Source organism: Schistocerca americana, chromosome 4 (genome assembly GCF_021461395.2).
Source record: "Schistocerca americana isolate TAMUIC-IGC-003095 chromosome 4, iqSchAmer2.1, whole genome shotgun sequence".
In the NCBI taxonomy this organism is placed as follows: Eukaryota; Metazoa; Arthropoda; class Insecta; order Orthoptera; family Acrididae; genus Schistocerca; species Schistocerca americana.
The window spans coordinates 709,831,479-709,852,581 of NC_060122.1; the positions used below are offsets into that span (position 1 = coordinate 709,831,479).

The 21,103-nt window shown below is 41.6% G+C and overlaps 1 protein-coding gene across 5 annotated transcripts in view; it reads left to right on the forward strand.

The window, feature by feature from the left end:
* LOC124613785 (thymidylate kinase) overlaps nt 1-21,103 on the forward strand; it is a 66,395-nt gene that overhangs the window by 26,586 nt on the left and 18,706 nt on the right. For all 5 annotated transcript variants that reach the window (XM_047142507.1, XM_047142505.1, XM_047142504.1 and 2 more), the window contains one exon: nt 17,324-17,414. In XM_047142507.1, coding sequence (XP_046998463.1) covers nt 17,324-17,414 — 91 coding nt within the window. The remainder of the gene's footprint in view (nt 1-17,323; nt 17,415-21,103) is intronic.

Here is a 21,103-nt window from a genome sequence, read left to right on the forward strand (position 1 = left end):
TCGTATCTCCCATTTCGTCTTCATCTACATTCTCTTCCATTTCCATAATATTGTCCTCAAGTACATCGCCCTTGTATAGACACTCTATATACTCCTTCCACCTTTCTGCTTTCCCCTCTTTGCTTAGAACTGGGTTTCCATCTGAGCTCTTGATAATCATACAAGTGGCTCTCTTTTCTCCAAAGGTATCTTTAATTTTCCTGTAGGCTGTATCTATCTTACCCCTAGTGAGATAAGCCTCTACATCTTTACATTTGTCCTCTAGCCATGCCTGCTTAGCCATTTTGCACTTCCTGTCGATCTCATTTTTGAGATGTTTGTATTCCTTTTTGCCTGCTTCATTTACTGCATTTTTATATTTTCTCCTTTCATCAATTAAATTCAATATTTCTTCTGTTACCCAAGGATTTCTACTAGCCCTGGTCTTTTTACCTACTTGATCCTCCGCTGCCTTCACTACTTCATCCCTCAGAGCTACCCATTCGTCTTCTACTGTATTTCTTTCCCCCATTCCTGTCAATTGTTCCCTTATGCTGTCCCTGAAACTCTGTACAACCTCTGGTTCTTTCAGTTTATCCAGGTCCCATCTCCTTAAATTCCCACCTTTTTGCAGTTTCTTCAGTTTTAATCTACAGATCATAACCAATAGATTGTGGTCAGAGTCCACATCTGCCCCTGGTAATGTCCTACAATTTAAAACCTGGTTCCTAAATCTCTGTCTTACCATTATATAATCTATCTGATACCTTTTAGTATCTCCAGGATTCTTCCATGTATACAACCTTCTTTTATGATTCTTGAACCAAGTCTTAGCTATGATTAAGTTATGCTCTGTGCAAAATTCTAACAGACGGCTTCCTCTTTCATTTTTTAGCCCCAATCCATATTCACGTACTATGTTTCCTTCTCTCCCTTTTCCTACTGTCGAATTCCAGTCACCCATGACTATTAGATTTTCGTCTCCCTTCACTACCTGAATAATTTCTTTTATCTCATCATACATTTCATCTATTTCTTCGTCATCTGCAGAGCTAGTTGGCATATAAACTTGTACAACTGTAGCAGGCATGGGCTTTGTGTCTATCTTGGCCACTATAATACATTCACTATGCTGTTTGTAGTAGCTTACCCGCACTCCTTTTTTTTTGTTCATTATTAAACCCACTCCTGCATTACCCCTATTTGATTTTGTATTTATAACCCTATATTCACCTGACCAGAAGTCTTGTTCCTCCTGCCACCGAACTTCACTAATTCCCACTATATCTAACTTTAACCTATCCATTTCCCTTTTTAAATTTTCTAACCTACCTGCCCACTTAAGGGATCTGACATTCCACGCTCCAATCCGTTTTCTTTCTTCTGATAACGACGTACTCTTGAGTAGTCCCCGCCTGGAGATCCAAATGGGGGACTATTTTACCTCCGGAATATTTTACCCAAGAGGACGCCATCATCATTTAACCGTACAGTATAGCTGCATGCCCTCGGGAAAAATTACGGCTGTAGTTTCCCCTTGCTTTCAGCCGTTCGCAGTACCACAACAGCAAGGCCACTTTGGTTAATGTTCCAAGGCCAGATCAGTCAATCATCCAGACTGTTGCCCCTGCAACTACTGAAAAGGCTGCTGCCCCTCTTCAGGAACCACATGTTTGTCTGGCCTCTCAACAGATACCCCTCCGTTGTGGTTGCACCTACGGTACGGCTATCTGTATCGTTGAGGCACACAAGCCTCCCCACCAACGGCAAGGTCCATGGTTCATGGGGGGGGGGGGGGGGCACTTTTCATTATATTCATTTAAAACATCGATGTTGTAAGATTTTCTTATCTGTTACTTGCTTACAATAGGTACATGATGGCTGCATGCAAATTACATTAGATTTTCCTCTTTTGCACCAGTGCTGTCAATAAAAAAAAATTAAAGAATATGGGAAACTGTACATGGTGGACAATGAAACACAATACAAAACTTATAGCGAAGTATTTTTTGCACAGCCAGTAACACGGACTGTGGGAAACTATAGGAAACAGTAGTGGAAGGGAGTGAGAGGAGGTCTGTTTCCCTACCGTCCCCCAAACCTCTCGGAGCATTCTTCCGATAAATGTGTACCAAGATGAGCAATATGATGTGCTTTTCATCCAAAAGTATACCAGTAACAGAAAAATATGTGAAGTGGAAATGCTACTATAGTTAATGCTGCCTCTGTGTTTCAGGTTTATCGTTGGCTCTTCAGATAGTGTGAGAGATCTTAATACAACCTTTCAAAGTATGCAACTTTGTTAATCCCTTCAGACATATCGCACAGTCAAGTGATGACACAAGTGTGTCACCCACTTTCTTTCTTTTTTTTTTTTTTGCAGGAAAAAGTTCATAGATTTGGTAAACAAGTCTCTGGTATTTATCATTAAGTATTGTATGGTAAATGAAACTATCTGGCTCCAGAGACCTTTTCAAGTCTCAAACATCGGTGACGTATATATGCAGACTAAAATGATGAATAGGAATTTGTACCAAGGCGGGCATTTGAACTGAAGTTTCCTGCTCACTAGGCAGGTAGACGTTGCAGAAGCTCTCCAACTGTGTTGGAATAGCACCTCTGCAGCGAACAAAACTGGGGATCCTGCTTGAAACTCAAGCATAGGGGCTTTCAGTTAAGTGAAACTATCTGGTTCCAGAGACTTTTTCAAGTTTCAAACATCAGTGATGATTGTATGTGGACTGAAGTGACGCCTCTGCAATGCTGTTCAAGTTTAGGACGGAATGCCAAAAAGGCTGAGTGCGACTTTGGATTGAGGAGGGAGGCATGCTAGGGTAGTCCATGCAGTTGTGCAAAGCCACTGTCCAGGGTGGCATAGTGGTCAGCAAATCTGCCTAGCACGTATGCTTAGTGAGCAGGAGACACAGGTTTGAATCCCAGCCTAGGTACAAATTTCCATTTGTTGCTTGTCTGCATATACAGGGTGTCTCACATAACTCTGCCACCTCAAACATCTCTGGAACAACAATAGATATTCAAAAATAGTTTTCACCAGCATGAACGTACGGCAGGGGCTTAGGAAACCAAATACTGTGCGAAATTTTAAAACTTAAACCAATACTATTTTCAACAAAAACTGATGTATTTTTAAATGGACACCCCCCTGTTATTTCGTATGCAATCAGTAACATGAAGAATCACAAAAATAATGGCGATGGTTGCATCGCAGTACGTCACTTACATTCCAAATAATTGCTAAGCGAAGTTGACGCTTGAAATAAATGAAGCGCACAGCTAGCACACGTCCTAAGACTCAAGCGCGCACCTGATGCTGGTAATCGTGATGCGATTGACGTCAGTGGAGTGTTACTGTATGGTGTGGTATTGTATGACAACACGTCATTGGCCCATATTTCATTGATGGCACTCCTAAAGGGGGATAGATTAGCCCCTTCTTGAGCTGTACCTTACTCAACTGGTTCACCGCTTATAATGTGTCAAATAATGCAGTATCAGAATGATGGATGTCCTGCGCATAATGTTTATTGTTGTGAAATGACAACTAGAGGTGCAATTAGTGGTAACACACTTGGTTTCACATTTCTAAACCTCATAAGTTCTGAAGTATGTGGCTTGCAAAGGATAGAAACGGCGTCAAAATTTCTGACATAATGCATCGCATGTGGTACTGTGTTCAGAGCAGGGGTTGGCTGCGCTGGCGCCTGTATCCTGCCGTAAACATACCAATATCACCACGGCACGCTCTATCGTCAATGTACAAGTGTCTCCCAATCTCATCTGCTGAACTGCTCTCTTACTGTAACATAATTCACATACGTTGCAACATTAAAACCTGTTTTCTTGGGGCTTGTTACATTTGCCGTCATCTAGTCGATATGCCAGCTTTCAGTAATGAAGAAAAACTAGATATTATTTTAATTTATGACGAATGACACAGAAATGAAACTGCAGCTGTGACACTGTATGCTGAACGCTACCCAGATCAGCGGTGTCAGTCACGTCGAACCATTGGCAACATCTGCAAGACATTCACGGAAACAGGAAGCTGGGCTCCCACAAAACATCGATGTACAACACCAGCAACTGGCAGTGGAAACAAAATTGCTGTTCTTGTTGCTGTAGCGCACAATCCTCAGGTGGGTGTACAAGAAATTGCACGAGGTGTAGGAATAAGCCGCAGTAATGTGCGCAGAATCTTGCATCGGCATCGGTTTCATCAGTTCCATATCTCGCTGCACCAAGAACTGTACAGGAATGACTTTGAATCCCACAGTGCATTCTGTGGTTTTGCACTTCAGCAGTTACAAGATAATCCATTATTCCTAAGCAGTAGTTGTTTACATACGAGGCTTCATTTACAAATCATGGTAATGTGAATCTGTGGAACATGCACTACTGTCCATGCAAAATCCCCACTGGATTCGCCAAGTTGCTCATTAACGACAGTGGGAGTGTCAATGTTTGGTGTGGTGTCATTGCTAACTGTATTGTAAGGCCAACAGTGGACAATCCAGGATGGAATGTAACAATACGAGAGAAGGAAAGTTGCTAGTTACCATGTAGTGGAGATGCTGAGTCATGATAGGCACAATAAAAAGATACACACAATCATAGCTTTCGGCCATTAAGGCCTTTGTCAGCAGTAGACACACGTACACACACGCGCACACACACACTCACGCAAGCGCAATTTGCACACACGTCTGCAGTTTCAGAGAACTGAAACTACAGTGCTATGCATGCATCTTTCTCTGGGGCGCAGTGAGAGACTGAATGTATCAAGAACCCCCAATGACAGTACAGGATATGCAACATCGTATTTCTGCGGCGTGTGTAGCAATATCTGTAGCAACGCTACAATCGGTGCAACACTCTCTCCTTACCTGTCTGTAAATGTGTATTGATGCAAACAGAGGGCACTTCGAACATACGTTGACGTGACACAGTTTCGACGTGGGTGTATTTTCTATGCTGGATGTAATGCACATTACAGTTTCTGTGGGTGACAGGGCACTAGTAAATGTGTTAAGCAAACTGAATGCAAGTGTGTTAGCTCTAATTGTAAATCTAGTTGTCATTTCGCTAGAATAAGCGTACATTTACAGTTTGAAAAATGTAACTTTGCATTGGATGTGTTACTTGTTTATTTTTGTAGATTGTGTTTGCTTCCCATTGCATGAGCCTCTGACACAGGCAGCATGAGGTGCACGCTTGAATCTCAGAATATGCACTTCATTTATTTGAAGTGTCAACTTTGCTTCGCAATTTCTCGGGATGTAATTGACGTATTGTGATGCAACCAACACCATTATATTTGTGATTTTTCGTGCTATTGATTGCATTTGAAACAATAGGCAGTTTCCATTTAAAAATCTACAAGTTTGTGTTGAAAATAGTGTTTGTTTACATTTTAAAATTTCGCATAGTATTTAGTTTCCTAAGCCCCTGTCATACGTTCATGCTGGTGAAAACCGTTTTTGAATATCTATTGTTGTTCCAAAGGTATTTGAGGAGGCAGGGTTAGGTGAGACACCTTGTACATATCATTGTATGATAACATCAACCTTTTGATAGTGTTAGTCCAAATTAATAATTTAAGGCATAAAATTAATGACTCAGTGAACAGTTAAAATACAGAATTGTCAATAGGCACCCAAACAAGGCTAGCTGACACACACACACACACACACACACACACACACACACACACACACACACACACACACAACTTCTTAACTGAACCTCCTGAAGTGTCTCAGTGAAGTTTGTGAGTCCGTAGAAGATGGCATAAGAGGCGTACTGGATGACTGGCCATGCTTTTCCATCTGAAATTTACAGAGGTTAAGACAGCCAGTCCTGGGATTGAAACTTCCTGGCAGATTTAAACTGTGTGCCAGACCGTGACTGGAACTCGAGACCTTCGACTTTTGCGCCCAAGCACGACTTGCTACCTGTCCTCACAGCTTTAATTCTGCCAGTATATTGTCTCCTACATTCCAAATTTCACAGAAGCTCTCCTGCATAACTTACAGAACTAGCACTCCTGGAAGGGAGGATATAGCGTAGACATGGCTTAACCTCAGCCCTGGGGATGTTTCCAGAAATAAATTTTCACTGTGTAGCAGAGTGTGTGCTGATATGAAAGTTCCTGTCAGATTAAAACTTTGTGCCGGACTGAGACATGAACTCTGGACCTTAGCCTTTTGCAGGCAAGTGCTCTACTGACTGAGCTAGTTCTGCATAGTATGCAGGAGAGCTTCTGTGTAGTTTGGAATGTAGGGGTTGGCTACTGGCAGAGTTAAAGCAGTGAGGATGAGTCATGAATCAAGCTTGGGTAGCTCAGCCTATAGAGCACTAGCCCCTGAAAGGCAAAGGTCCCGAGTTCGAGCCTCAGACCGGCACACAGGAAGTTTCATATCGGTGCACACTCCACTGTACAGTAAAAATTTAATTCTGGAAACATCCCCCAGGCTGTGGCTAAGCCATGCCTCCGCTTTATCCTTTCTTCCAGGAGTGCTGGTTCTCCAAGGTATGCAGGAGAGCTTCTGTGAAGTTTGGAATGTAGGAGACGAGGTACTGGCAGAAGTAAAGCTGTGAGGATGGGTCATGAGTTGTGCTTGGGTAGCTCAGTCAGTAGATCATGTGCCTGCGAAAGGGAAAGTTCAAGTGTCTGTTGTAGTGTTATAAAAAATATAGTGTTGAAGATATAATGAAATGTCGTGTGTAACTTGGAAACAGAATTAGAGATTGATCGTATTGGCTTATCGTAACAAGTCACTGTAATGATTATTTCACCTGATAAATATTTTTTAAATACCTGACATTCTTTGGAAATAGAACAGGAGATTAATTTATTTGAGATTGGTAGGATGCAACATTATCATTTCTGCGCGTGTTCATGACCGCAATGCATTCATACCCGTATCGACACTAAGGGACCAAAAGATTTACTGACTTTAAAAGGAAAACACTGCTACACAATTAAAAAGGATTGATTCAGAAATGATAAGAAAACGATAATGTTCCTCCTGCCTCAATGCTGCGTTCCGTCCATCAACGTGATCGTAAGTTCTGGAGATAAACTGATATAAAATGATTAACATTCGAGTAATGAGGAGATGGAGATACTTATGGATAATTTGTCTAAATAAGCACACTTCATATACAACACGTTTTTTAATGCTATGTACCTTTTTGTATTACAGTTACGATAGCTGGTGTGTATTAACAAAAGCTTTGCACATAACAGGCAATACTTGATATTAATGTCCTCTTGATGGTGCCTGCTCATAATTAATTACATAAGCATATATGTTCTCTGATTGAGAAGACAATTAGTACATTCACAGAATATTTTCCACAAATTACAAAACTCAGATTATGGAACGCAGCAAGTCCGCATCCGCCTTTCATGGAATAGAAACAGTAAAAGATGAAGCATTCAAGGCCTCATTTGTCTTGAAACAGCAGAATTCTTTTTATATCATTAATCGATACATGTACATAGAGATTTACAACCGCCGTACAGGAGCGGCAAGGCTAAAGAATCAGGCGTTAACTAATGAACGTATACTAATGTTTGTGAGGTGAAAATTACCAATATTACACAGTTTGGCACACAGTTTCAATCTGCTAGGAAGTTTCATATCGGCCCACGCTTGCTGCAGAGTGAAACTTTCATTCTAGTCTTTGGATTACTTTAGTGAGTCATCGCATAGCATTTCTTCCTACCTGTTTTGCCGCTAAGCTCTCGTAGTTGATGTTCTCGCAGAAACTTTGTCAGCACCATTGGATTCTCTGGAAAGTGCAATTCTATATCTCGTAAAGTGATGATGCAGGATGCTGTATTACTTGAAATAATGATCGTGGCTACCCTAATGATGTATTTATTTGCATAAACACTGTAAGCTAATAATAATGAAACAATATATGAATTATTAACTCAAAATTAGCAGTTTCTTGAGGCCATGGTCTTACAACAGAACTAGTCTGGAATGCATCCTATTGGAGACTGCTGACTATGGCATGCAGTCTAGATCTTGTACTTAAAATCATGAAACATTGTAGCTGTTTCTACAACTTTGTGTGTTTAAACATTATTCATTTGATTACTGCTTTCTTGGGTTGTAATATTGTTGTAAGAAAGTACTTATGATCAGTAGGCTTGTCGGAACATCTGTAGTAGAAAAAGTGGCTTTTGTTGATACATATTTATTATACAAAATGACATGCTTCGCACCAGAATGGCTGTGAGTGCCTACATACTGAGCGCTAATGTAACTGCCTTTCTCACAGCTAGTTCCGGTGCCACATTCCACCACCTACTGGCAATGCCAGATGGTCCAATGGCTGCATCAGCCAGCATAGGAACTGGTATCTTACTCCTTGCTATGTGTTTTACAGTACTGCCTGAGCTCATTGAATGCTAATAGTATATGCAGGTGTGATATAAAATGTAAATCTGCAAAATAAGGAAATAAAATGTGGTTTGTAAATAAGGGGTATCTGACAAAACACACACACACAAAACCCTTGTGCAGCTACATTGTCCCTGCACAATGTAGTCAGTGGTTACAATGTTGGTATGTTGTATAATGAAAAGTGTCTTCCAGGAAATTGTTGACTCATACCTTATGGATGAGATGATGAGAGGCATTCACTTGTCATGGATTCGTTTTCGCATATGTGCATTGCATTATGCTTCATAAAGCTGAAGATACTGTAAATATTTCACACTGTGTGATAGGCTTAAGCAGAGGCAAGCCTATGCCTTCACTAGGCTCACAGTGTTTTTAGGTTAACCGACTTTTTTAAAAATATAATACAAAATTGGAAATTTCGAAGTGGAAACAATAAGTAAGGATGAAGAAAGGCAATCATTCACCTATAGTTGATCAATACATAGCAAATGGAAAAATATATCAGCAGAGATATGTTGTTATTCTTTTTATAGTTACACGCCTGTTCTCACCAAAATGGTTCAACTTGTGGCCCTGGTGACCCTGATTGTTGGAGAGGTTGTTGTTCAGACTTTCAGTTGTTGGATGGGAGGGGGGGTTGATAAAACTCTGCAAGTGAGGAAGATGTATAAGACTAGGAGGTGATGGGGAGGTGATAGGAAACACGATAAAGGAAGAGGCAAGTGGGGGGTCAATGGTGTTAGGATAAGGAGGATTGGAAGAGCCGACATTAAAAAATGGCAGAGGGGCGGGGAAGGTTGGGAGTAATGTAGGGCTTGAACAAGGGAGGAGCTATGTGGAAATTGATACAATAGGAAAGTATTGGGAAGATAGGTATGGTAGTTTAAACCTTGTATTTGTGGAACACTGCAATGTAATGGGACACACAAAGAATATAATGTTGTTTTCACACGTAGGGTATGAAATACTTATCACTGAACTACGGTAGAAGTTAGTGGGTGGGTGTACAGTGCAGATCTTGAACCTGAAGCATTTGCAAGGGGAATGACATTTATAGTGCAAGATAGGGAATAGTGTTGGAATATGGATACTCTAGGGTATTACATAGGTTGGTTGGGTGAAGGAATACTAGTTTTGGTGATCAAGGTAGGCTTTTTGATAGAATATCATTCATAGGCTTTTTGATAGAATATCATTCATTTCAGGGTGTGATGAGAGGCAGTTGAAGCTCTAGTGAGTGATATAGTTGAATCTGTCAATGACAAGAAGAGCATACTGTCCAATGACTAGTTCATAGTAGCGACAAGCTTCTTTGGTGTCATAGGAAATCTGTTTTCTGACTACGTGGGTAGGATATTAGCAGTCTGTAATGGTTCTGGCAAAGTTATCAACATATTCAGGTAACTCTTGTCCCCCCACTGCATTTGCTGCACCAGCACCAATGTAATTTGGTTAACACACACTACCCAGTACAATCTCCTCTGAACGATGGAGGTGAGAATTGTTCCTCCAGTGTACCCTCCATTCCCACAATCCTCTCAGCATACACTCTGCTAGTTCCTGTCCTAGTTTCTTTCCCCTTCTGTCATTTCCCATACACCTTCCCTCCCCCACCCCCCCTACCCAACCCCAACCCAACCCAACCCAACCCAATATAACCTTTACCCCAAACTTCCCCTCCCCCTCCAAAAATCTCATTAGTCCCTCTCCCCCTCCCTCCCAGGGAGAGGTCTCGCCTCTAGGACTATTACAGGGACATGAGCCCTGAGGCAAGGGGTTGGGAGCAGGGGTTTTGTAAGGATGGATGAGGGTATAGTGTAGGTTCAGTTGGCTGCAGAATACCTTTGTAGGAAGGATAGTGGGTGGGATGTTCCTCATTTCAGGACACGACAAGAGATAGTTGAAATACAGGCAGAGAATGTGATTCATTTGCTCCAGTCCTGGGTGGTACTGTGTCATGAGGGTTATGCTCCTCTGTGGCTGACACTGGATGTTGGGAGGTGGCGGGTGTTTGGAGAGGTAAGGCACAGGACATCTGTTTCCGTACAAGACTGGGAGGGTAATTACAGTCTGTAAAGGCCTCAGTGAGACCCTTGGTATATTTCGAGAGGGACTGCTCATCACTACAGATGAGGTGCCCATGGAGAGCTAGGTGGTATGGAAGGGACTTCTTGGTATGGAATGGGTGGCAACTGTCGAAGTGGAGGTATTGCTGGTGGTTGGTAGGTTTGGTATGGATGGAGGTACTAATATAGCCATCTTTGAGGTGGAGTTCAACATCAAGGAATGTGGCTTGTTGGGTTGAGGAGGACTATCCAGATCATGAAGATGTCATCAGTGAATCTGAAACAGGTTGAGGGGTTTGGGATTCTGGGTGTTTAGGAAAGATTCCTGTAGATGGTCCATGAATAGGTTACCGTAGGATGGTATCATGAGGGTGCCCATTGCTGTAACCCAGATTTGTTTGTAAGTGATGCCATCAAATGAGATCTAATTGTGGGTGAGGATGTAGTTGGTCGTTCTGACCAGGAAGGAGGTTGTCGGTTTGGAATCCGTCAGGTGTTGGGAAAGATAGTGTTCAGTAGTGGCTAGGCCATGGGCATTAAGGATGTTAGTGTAAAGGGAGGTGGGATCTGTGTGACAAGCAGGCCACCATATAGTAAAGAAACAGTAACTGTCAGTTTGGTCCACCTAAAAACCCTTCTACAGTGAGACTATTCCAGAAATCCATCATGATCCCAAGTCTCTCCTCAGATCTTTAGGCTTATACCAGAACTTCTCGCTAGAGTCTATCTCTTTCCTCACCCCTACCACTCCATGTTCTACCTTATACATGCTTCCTAAAGTCCGTAAACCCAACCACCCAGGATGCCCCATGAGAGTATCTCTGCTCTCGTAGACCAACATCTTGAGCCTATTACCCACAACTCCTCTCCTACATAAAAGACACCAACCATTTTCTCCACAGACTCTCCATGTGTTCCTTTATCATGTAGTGCCCTGCTCGTGGCTGTTGATGCCACCTCTCCTTACACTAACGTTCCTAATGCTTATGGCTTAGCTGCTACTGAATAATACCTTTCCCAGTGCCCCAAGGATTTCAGGCCTGCAACCTCCTTACTAGTCACCATGACCAAGTACATCCTCATCCACAGTTACTACTTCTTTGAAGGTATCACCTACAAACAAATCCAGGATATGTTAATGGGCACCCGCATGGCACCATCTTATGCCAATCTATTTGTGGACCATCTAGAGGAATCCTTTCTAACCACCCAGAATCCCAAATTAATTGATGACATCTTTTTGATCTGGATGGAGGGTGGGAACGCCCTATATCCACATTCCTCCAGAACCTCAACACCTTCTCTCCCATTCATCTCATGTGGTCCTACTCAACCCAACAAGCCACCTTCCTCAATGTTGACCTCCACCTCCAGCAATACCTCCACTTTAACAGCTGCCATCCATTCTCTATGAAGTAGTCCTTTCCATGCAGCCTAGCTACCCATCACCATTGCATCTGTAGTGACAAGCAGACCCTCTTGAAATATACCAAGGGTCTCACTAAGGCCTTCACAGATGGTAATTACCCTCCCAATCTAGTACAGAAACAGATCTCCTGTGTCTTTATCTCCAGATATCCACCACCTCCCAAAGTACCAGTGTCTGGCCACAGAGGAGCATACCCCCTCATGACTCAGTATCACCCGGGACTGGAGCAACTGAGTCACATTCTATGCTAGAGTTTCTGTTCTTTGTCTCATTGTGCCTTAAAATGAGGACTACCTACTATCTTCCACACCCATCCCACAGTGGTATTCTGCTGCCCACTGAAGCTATGCAATATCCTCACCCATCCCTACATAAGCCCTGCTCCCAACCCCTTGCCTCATGTCTCATAATCCTGTAATAGACCAAGATGCGAGATCTTCCCGTACATCCTCCCACACCACCTACTCCAGTCCGATCACAAGCATCACCAACCCCTTCAAAGACAGGGCTACAGGTGAAACTAGTCATGTGATCTGTAAGCTAAGCTGTAGCCATTGTGCTTCATTCTATGTGGGCATGACAATCAACAAGCTCTCTGCCATCATTGTCCTTCACCCACCTATCCTTTCCCTGTTTCCACTCCACAGCCTTCTGTTTCACAAGTGCACCCACTGTCTGTTTACTTTTCTCCTTTTCTGTCCTCACCCCACCCTCCATCTAACCTCCTGACTGCATGTAGCTGCCCTACCCTCTCTCCACCTCTTCTCCATATGCTCCGACGAACAATACTTTACACTCCTCCACCTGTACCCTACTCTCCATGCCCCCCTCCACCCAAACCGTCTTCTTACCCCACCACCCAAATTGCTTCTCCCACCAAGTGCAGTTGCTCATAGTCTGACCTTGAAGCCAGAGACAGTGGTCATATGCGTGTGAACTGTGTTTGTGTGAATGTGTTTGTATATGTTGTCTATAGCAAAAGAAGGTCCTGGCCGAAAACTTACTGGTTAAGTAGTCTTTTTGTTAAATCTTTCTGTGACTCAACATCTCTGCGGGTGTAACAATCTATCATTTTCATAGTGTTGTTGAGGTATTCTCCCTGTGATTCATAGCAATATGTAGTAGACACTGGGTTGTTTATCTTCTGAAGCAGGGTTTGATGTTACCACTACAAAATATTGGTGTGTCAACTTCCTGTCTTCAAGGCAAAGAAGGTTCTCATATTGGTTCAGGGTGTGGTTACCAGGTTGGAGTCCTTTGATAACCAAGCAAATCAATGGAATCATATGGTATAATTTTCCCTTTAAGCTGGTTTGTCTGTTATGTTTTTATATAACCCAATTGGACAGGAGGTATTCTGTTGAAAGTGGTCATACCATATCCATCCCAAGACTGGTGAATTAGGCCCCACAGAGTTGTGTGACCACACCAAAGATTGTGGTTTCACAGAAATACTGAAATAGACTTGATGCTAGTTGTTGTTGTTGTTGTGGTCTTCAGTCCTGAGACTGGTCTGATGCAGCTCTCCATGCTACTCTATCCTGTGCAAGCTTTTTCATCTCCCAGTACCTACTGCAACCTACATCCTTCTGAATCTGCTTAGTGTATTCATCTCTTGGTCTCCCTCTACGATTTTTACCCTCCACGCTGCCCTCCAATACTAAATTGGTGATCCCTTGATGCCTCAGAACATGTCCTACCAACCGATCCCTTCTTCTGGTCAAGTTGTGCCACAAACTTCTCTTCTCCCCAATCCTGTTCAATACTTCCTCATTAGTTATGTGATCTACCCATCTAATCTTCAGCATTCTTCTGTAGCACCACATTTCGAAAGCTTCTATTCTCTTCTTGTCCAAACTATTTATCGTCCATGTTTCACTTCCATACATGGCTACACTCCATACGAATACTTTCAGAAATGACTTCCTGACACTTAAATCAATACTGGATGTTAACAAATGTAGCATTGCTAAAAAGTTTAGCGATAGCAGAATGGTGTTTGCAAACAAAGTAGTTTATTCTTACTTAAAATTGAAAGGACTGATGTCATGTTTGAAATGGTGCAGATAGAATATCAAATTGATTCAAAGTACTTTTTGCTTGGTGGCATGAGTCTGTAAAATATCCATTAACAGCCGTGTGATTGATGGTGAACATCTAAGTGTGGAAGTCACTATTGAAGGGCACATTCACAAACCCTTTCAGACCCTGCTTTGGAGCATCTGTTTCCCCATTAACATGATGGGTTCTACTTCTTGGTACACTGTCTGCTGTTAATTCCTGTGTCCATAATTGATTTTTATCAAGAACTTTATAACTTCTCAAATTCCAGCCAAGAAAAGATATGTTTTGCCATTCATTGGCAAATTGGCAACCAGAATAGGGAAGTCCTGAAAGCGAAAAAGTTATTTAGAGGCTTACTACAACACAGAAGACAATAGGCAAGAATTTTTCAGTTACAATCCCCTGGAATAAAAGCTGAATGTATAAGTTCACTTGCACAGTGTGCCTTATATTGCATTAGAAAAACACAAAAACCCAGGATTGAATGTAACAATATTATGAGAAGGAATATTCTGAGTGTAGTTTCAATTGCCTGAGACCACAGTTGTGTGTGTGAGTTGTGTTTCGTGCGTGTGTGTGCATGTATGTATGTGTGTATATTTTTGACAAAGGCCTTAATGATCAAAAGCTATAATTGTGAGTCTTTTTGTTGTGCCTATCTGCGACTCTGCATCTCCGATGTATGGTGAGTAGCAACTTTCCTTCTCATTATATTGTTATAAGAAAAATGTGTGTATCTGTATACTTGAGCCTATAGGAGCATTGTAGATTCTGGAAAGCACAGAAAACACACACTATCTTTGGACAGGATTGTTTGCACACTGATCGCAAATATTCCTTTGATGTGGAAATACCACACTTAAGAGAGCAAGGACGAACATTTTCAGGTTGCAATACTAGAAACCTATTCACCAGAAGAGCCATCTTGAACTGCTATTGAACAACCAAATGAGTTTTGCTTCTTCAGCACTTATGATTACTACTAAAATAGCTAAAGCCAAACATGTTTGATATTTCTCCTACCAACCACATGCACAATGCTGTTTGTTGATATAATTTGCGCCAAAAAATCCATAAAAATACTATGAATAAAATTGAAACATCTATGACTGTGTGGTGTAGTAAATAGTACTCCCTCCACTGTCAACATTCTGTTGTGAGAACTCTGTATTTAACTTGTATTGAGAAACAGTATTTAACCTGTGAACCTTGCAATACGTTATTCTCCCAAGTGCTGTTCTGTCACCCACCCAACCTCCACAATATGCTAGTCTATCCCTATGCCACCACAAATTCCAACCCCTTGCCATAGGGGTCATATACCTGTAGAAGGACCAAGTGAAAGCCATGCCCAGTCAACACACACAATACTCCTTGTTCCAGTCATGTCACAGGATTATCCTATGCTGTGAATGCAACTGTGTCATTTACCAATCTCTGCTGTAAACATTGCTCAGCTTTTCATATTGGTATGACTACCAACCAGCTGCCCACCATCTGCGGCCAAGAGCAAAGTTGACCACCCTGTGACACAGCATGCAGCTGAATATAACATTTTAGTTTTCAACGGCTGCTTCACAACCCAACCCATTTAGAACCTCCTTTCTGCTACCAACTTTTCTAAACTGCACTGATGAGAGTTATCCTTACAACACATTCCCCACTCCCCAAATCGTTGCGGCCTCAGCCTCTGGTAATGTACTGACCCTACAGCCTCTACCCAACTATTCTGTCCCCTCTGTCCTGCCACTTTCTCCCAGTTCAAGTCTCCTCAACCTCAATGTGTGCTGCTCTCTGCCAGTGCAATCACTGGTCTCTTCCCCTTCTCTGCTCCTTTCCTTTCAGCTCAGCTTTGCCATCCATCTGTCTCCCTCAAAGCCTCCCGATGCTGTGCCTAGCAGCTTTGTTGTGCTACCTCTGGCCCCTGCACACTCTGTTAGGCAGCACTGATCCCTCTTCCCGTCTAGGCTGTTGTCCCTCTCCTTTCCTTGTACCACTCCAGATTGTTGCTCCTGTTTGACACATTTCAGTTGTACTCTAGTTTGAATGGTGAGAGTACTGCATGTCAGAATCTCCATGTTGTTACAGCCCATAAAATGATCAATGCCAAGGCAATGTTCTGCAATAGCAGATTCACTCGGCCATTGTAAGTGTGTATGACTCTAATGCTTAGTACATTGGTCTTCTATGGTCTGGCCCATTGGCATGACACAACTGCAAGGAATGTGATAGACATTCACCGTATGACAACTAAAATCATCCTTTATGGATCCTATAAGGACCCTAATTTTAGATGCTGGTAGAAAAACACATTTCACATCATATTTCCATAGAATACAAGCAATCCTGTTAAAAATGCTCTCTGTGTAAGGCTTGACTTCGAGATAGGCTAGCTCATCTAACAAACTTTCAGGGTCTGAGATGATGTGGGCCCTGTGAACCAAGTTATGAAGTACCTCTTCACATTGAGCCGGATATTGACAACTATGAGCCTGTAGGTACAAGTCAGTGTAAGTTGCCTTCTCATAAACAGTGCGTGTCACAATGTACCATCAGTCTTCCTCCTGACGAACAAATAGAGAAAGGGAAAGCAGCCATCCTTCTACACCTCCATTATGAATAAAATATTTGGATGTATTGAATACAGATGTTCTAAAATTCCATTTAAATTCTCACTTCCATGAAGCCAAATATATGAAAAAACTCTTGGGTTTCAATGCACTCTAAGGCACATTCCTTGAAATCTTTGTTGAACAAATTGGCAATAATAGGTGACAATGGGAGCCCATTGGTTATGTTTTGAGTATGTAATGTTTCTGGTGTGTTCGTGGTGCAGTCTTTGTTAATGCCAAAGTAAGAAACAAGTTAGAATATGTGCTTCACATCTGGTTCTGATTGTACTCTTCAATTACACACTGACAGCTGTCATTTTTTGTTTAGTGAAACCTATGTTCCAAAAGAGGGTAAGAGCTTTAGGATAATCTGTGGCATCTGCCAATCTAGTTTGATATCTGTATTTGGTGATGCAGTTGTGTAGTTTCGACAATTGTGAAGAACTATGGGTAGAAATCATCGTTGTAAATTTCTGGATATTAATTGAATAGATGATTACTGAAGGCAGATTAAACAAGGGTGAAAAAATTTAAGATTTAATTGCATTATGTATTTCATATGAAAGCACCTGACATTTTCACATGTGTACATTTCACATGCATCACAACCATATTGAATGCAACAATCTCACTGTTCCAGCTTTGTGAGCTATCATTTTTTGTTGATTGTTATTTAAGTTGAAATCTATTCTTTAAATGTAATCATGATATTGTTTATTTCTTTCCTAATAGACCAAAAATAAAATCTGCATTACAAAATGGAGTTACGCTGGTTATTGATCGATATGCATATTCAAATGTGGCCTATTCTGCAGCAAAGGAGGTATGTTGGCTACTACATTTTAATTTTCCTGCATAAAATTCTAAAATAGCTAAAACATTTTAAGTGTCTATGCCAAAACTCTAATACTGAACTTGTATACTTTAAGAAAATTGCAAAGTGCATATGAAGAAGAGTTAATTTGTTTAATTCTATTTGACCATTGAATGTTTGATGGTTGTTGTGATGACCATTGCTTGTTTGGTAATGGTGGGTTCATATATGAGCGTAATTAAGTGGGTAGTAGTATTCTGTGTCCTGCACTCTGTATTTTCTGTGTGGACTGTCACTATAATGTTTACTGTCTCCACTATGCGAACACATGCAAGATGTAAACTGGGTGGGGAGGAGGGGGGGGGGGGGACCACTCATATTAGTTTTGTGGGACCAGGAAACAAAGCACAATTTCTTACAAAATAAAAGTCATACCAAATGAAAAACTGTGTTTTAAAATAAATAAAACACAATAGTGCTAAACAGTATTGTAAATGTCATCTATGAGCACTTTGTAATTAACGGAGAGAGTATAGTTTGTAAGTGATTTGTATATTTTGAATTGCGCTCAGGCAATTAATGTTCAGATAACTGCAAATATTTTCTATATTCACATTTTGCGTAGTTTTTGATATTACTTGCTAAAAAATCACACACTGAAGCTACATCACTGCTGGAAACTTTAAGAATTGTCAGCTGCAAGGAGAATAGTGAAAAATGGAGAAACATGTTTGAGATTTCACAACAAATAGCTCTTACTACATTTACTACTAGTTAATATCCTTAACCCGTTTTGGCTTTCTTAAAGTTGTTTCTAAACAATATTCCTTTCGGTGCAGGATGCAAGTTTGCTTTGCCGAGTTCTTCCCCCTCCCCTTGCCCCCACTGCCTTCCCCGTAGGAGGGGGGGGGGCGGGGGTAGCAGGGAGTAGCTGCCTTTACTTCTTGCTGGCTATGTCATCGCAAAGTATGTGTCTTGGTCATTGAGGTGTCCCATGGACATTATTGTTCCAGTACTATTATGATCTTTCAATCAAATACAGCCCACAACTACAATGTGCAACAGAATGACAGGATTACATTTTCAAAACCCCACTAATTATCTCCCATTGTGATGCATAGATTTGAAGGATGCCTACAACTTTCCTCTATGATGGTGCAAAAGCATGGTGCCTTGCGACATCACATCGGGCTTGGAGATGTTTCAGAATGTTGAAACAGGTGAAAAAATGGGCCACTACTCGGGAGTTCTTGTGAGCTGTAAGGTGGGTTAATGATGTCACGTTGGCACCAAATTTTACCACAGTTTTGCCTAAAGCCACCATGGATGTTACCACAATGAGAATGTCATCGCAGCCTCTCTTATCCACATTTCAAACTTCTTTTGACGCTCCTGCGATGGAAGTCAGAACTAGTCATCCAGCATAGAAATCACACAGTTTTCATATTAGTGGCCGAGGAAAACATTTCAGACACATCGCTGCTCACCATCAACACAAAAAGGCCTCACAGGGTGGCATAAAGGGCATAAATGAAACCAACCCTTTCCCTAGGGCATTGATTCTCACACAGTTTGTGGTCGTAAATGACATTTCACTGTGGGATATGCAGCAGGAAGATGTTCTTCACAACCTTTGACACTGTTGACACCCTTGGACATTTCAACCCTTCTCTAAGGACATTGTCCATCTGCTTACCCAATGAATGTGATCACACCCCTACGGAGTGCAGTGCGACTGCAATTTTTGGCTCTTGTGTACAGGTTGGAACCACCAGGGACCATTCAAAACCATTCTCACAAAATTTGAATGTGATCTGAAGCAGCAAAGGGTACTTTGTGCGAATAAAACGGTGGAGGGTGCCTCTAAGACCCCTCCAGTTCGGTAACATCATCAGTGCCACCCAAATCTGCCTGATGGCTGCTCTAGTTCATGAGGGTTAGGCAACCCCTTCATGTTTAAGGGGTGGGGTTTGCCTACCTTCAGACACTAGAGCAGCCACCAGGCTGAATTGGTGTCAAGGTCTCTGACAGATACATTTGTAACATGCTCAGCATAGTTGCATAGATGGCACCAAGGGTGATACCGAACTGTGGGGTCTTAGAGGAACCCTATGCCGTTTTATTGATTCGTATGTTAATGTTGCACTGCCAGATGATCACATCACAGGAGGGCAGAAAAAGGAGTGTTGAAAAAGCATAAGTACCCTTTGCTGGTTTGGATTATGCCCAAATTTTGTTGATTGGTTTTGAACAATCCCTAGTGCTTCCAGCATGTACACAAGAGCAAAGCTTGCAGTCAGGCTACGTTCCAAAGGGGTGTGAGCACTTTCAGAGGGGGTGCAGCACCACAATGTCCTTAGAGAAGGGTTGAAATATCCAAGGGTGTTAGCAGTGTCAAAGTTGTCAAGAACATCTTCCTGTTGCTCACTGCACTGCAGACTGTTGTTTTTGACTGCAAAATGTGTGTGAATCAATGCCTCAGGGAAAGGCATGGTTTCATTGATGTCCTTTATGCCAACCACTGAGGCCTTTTCGTGTTGGTTCTGTGTATCAATGTATCTGAAATGTTATTGTCAGCCACCCATAAGTAAACCAGATTAGTTCAATGCTATGTGTTGCAGTTCTGATCTCCTTCTCAGAGACATCAAAAGAAGGGGTGAAATGTGAGGAAGTTGGGCTGTGATGATTTTCTCACCATGTGACGTCTCTACAGTGGCATTGGGCAGAATTCTTGTGAAATTTGGTGCCAGTGTGACAACACTAACCCACCTTACAACTCATATGAACTTCCGAGTTTTTTGTTGACACCTTGCTGTTTGAAGCATTGCCAATGGTGTCTCAAGGTGCCATGCTTTTGCACTATTACAGAGGAAGAAGGGTGCTGACACCTTTCTTTGAGCCAAACCTCAAATCTATGCATCACCGTCGGAGACAATTAGTGGGGTTTCGAAAAAAGTGAGCCTTTGATTTTGCTACACAGTGGATGCAATATAATGTTTCATGTATGACAGGAGAGTACATCTGCAGTTGACTCAATATATACATCAGCTAGTTCTCTCAGTAGCTGCCACCAGACGACTCAGCATATCATCCCAGAGTTGTTCATAACTTGAGATGCAGTACATATAAATTGAGCTTACCTTTATTTTTAGCAGCTGCTTAAAATTATGTCTCTCTGCAGTAAGTGCGAAGTGACACCTTGTCAACACGATGTCAAACCCTTGCCGAACTTCAGCTGCAAAAATTCTTGAAATCACAAGCTGGAATACTGTATTGTACCTGTTCATTATATGTGGATTGTTGGCTTCATCTTATTATTTGATATCCCACAAAGTTAAGCTTGTATGTATTTATATTTGGGGAATGAGAAGGCCAGTCAGTGATGCTTGATGGGGAAACCTCAGCGCCCCAAAATCACCAGTAAGTATTTAGTGGAAGGACTGGACCCCAAGGTTTGGATCGTCATTCACCATTTATTGCACACAAAGTGATTTATTCATAAAAGGTTTCATAATTAAAACATGTAATAAACTTCACTAGGAAATATAAAGGTTCTTTAAACTCAAATAAAGTTTACAATTTTAATACTACAATGTATAGCTTTCAGTTAGAAAAACAATAATTTAATTTAAAGAAAAATTTATTTGGATGATCTAACAGCAGCACCTTAGAGGGCAAGACATCCGCAAGTAACACTT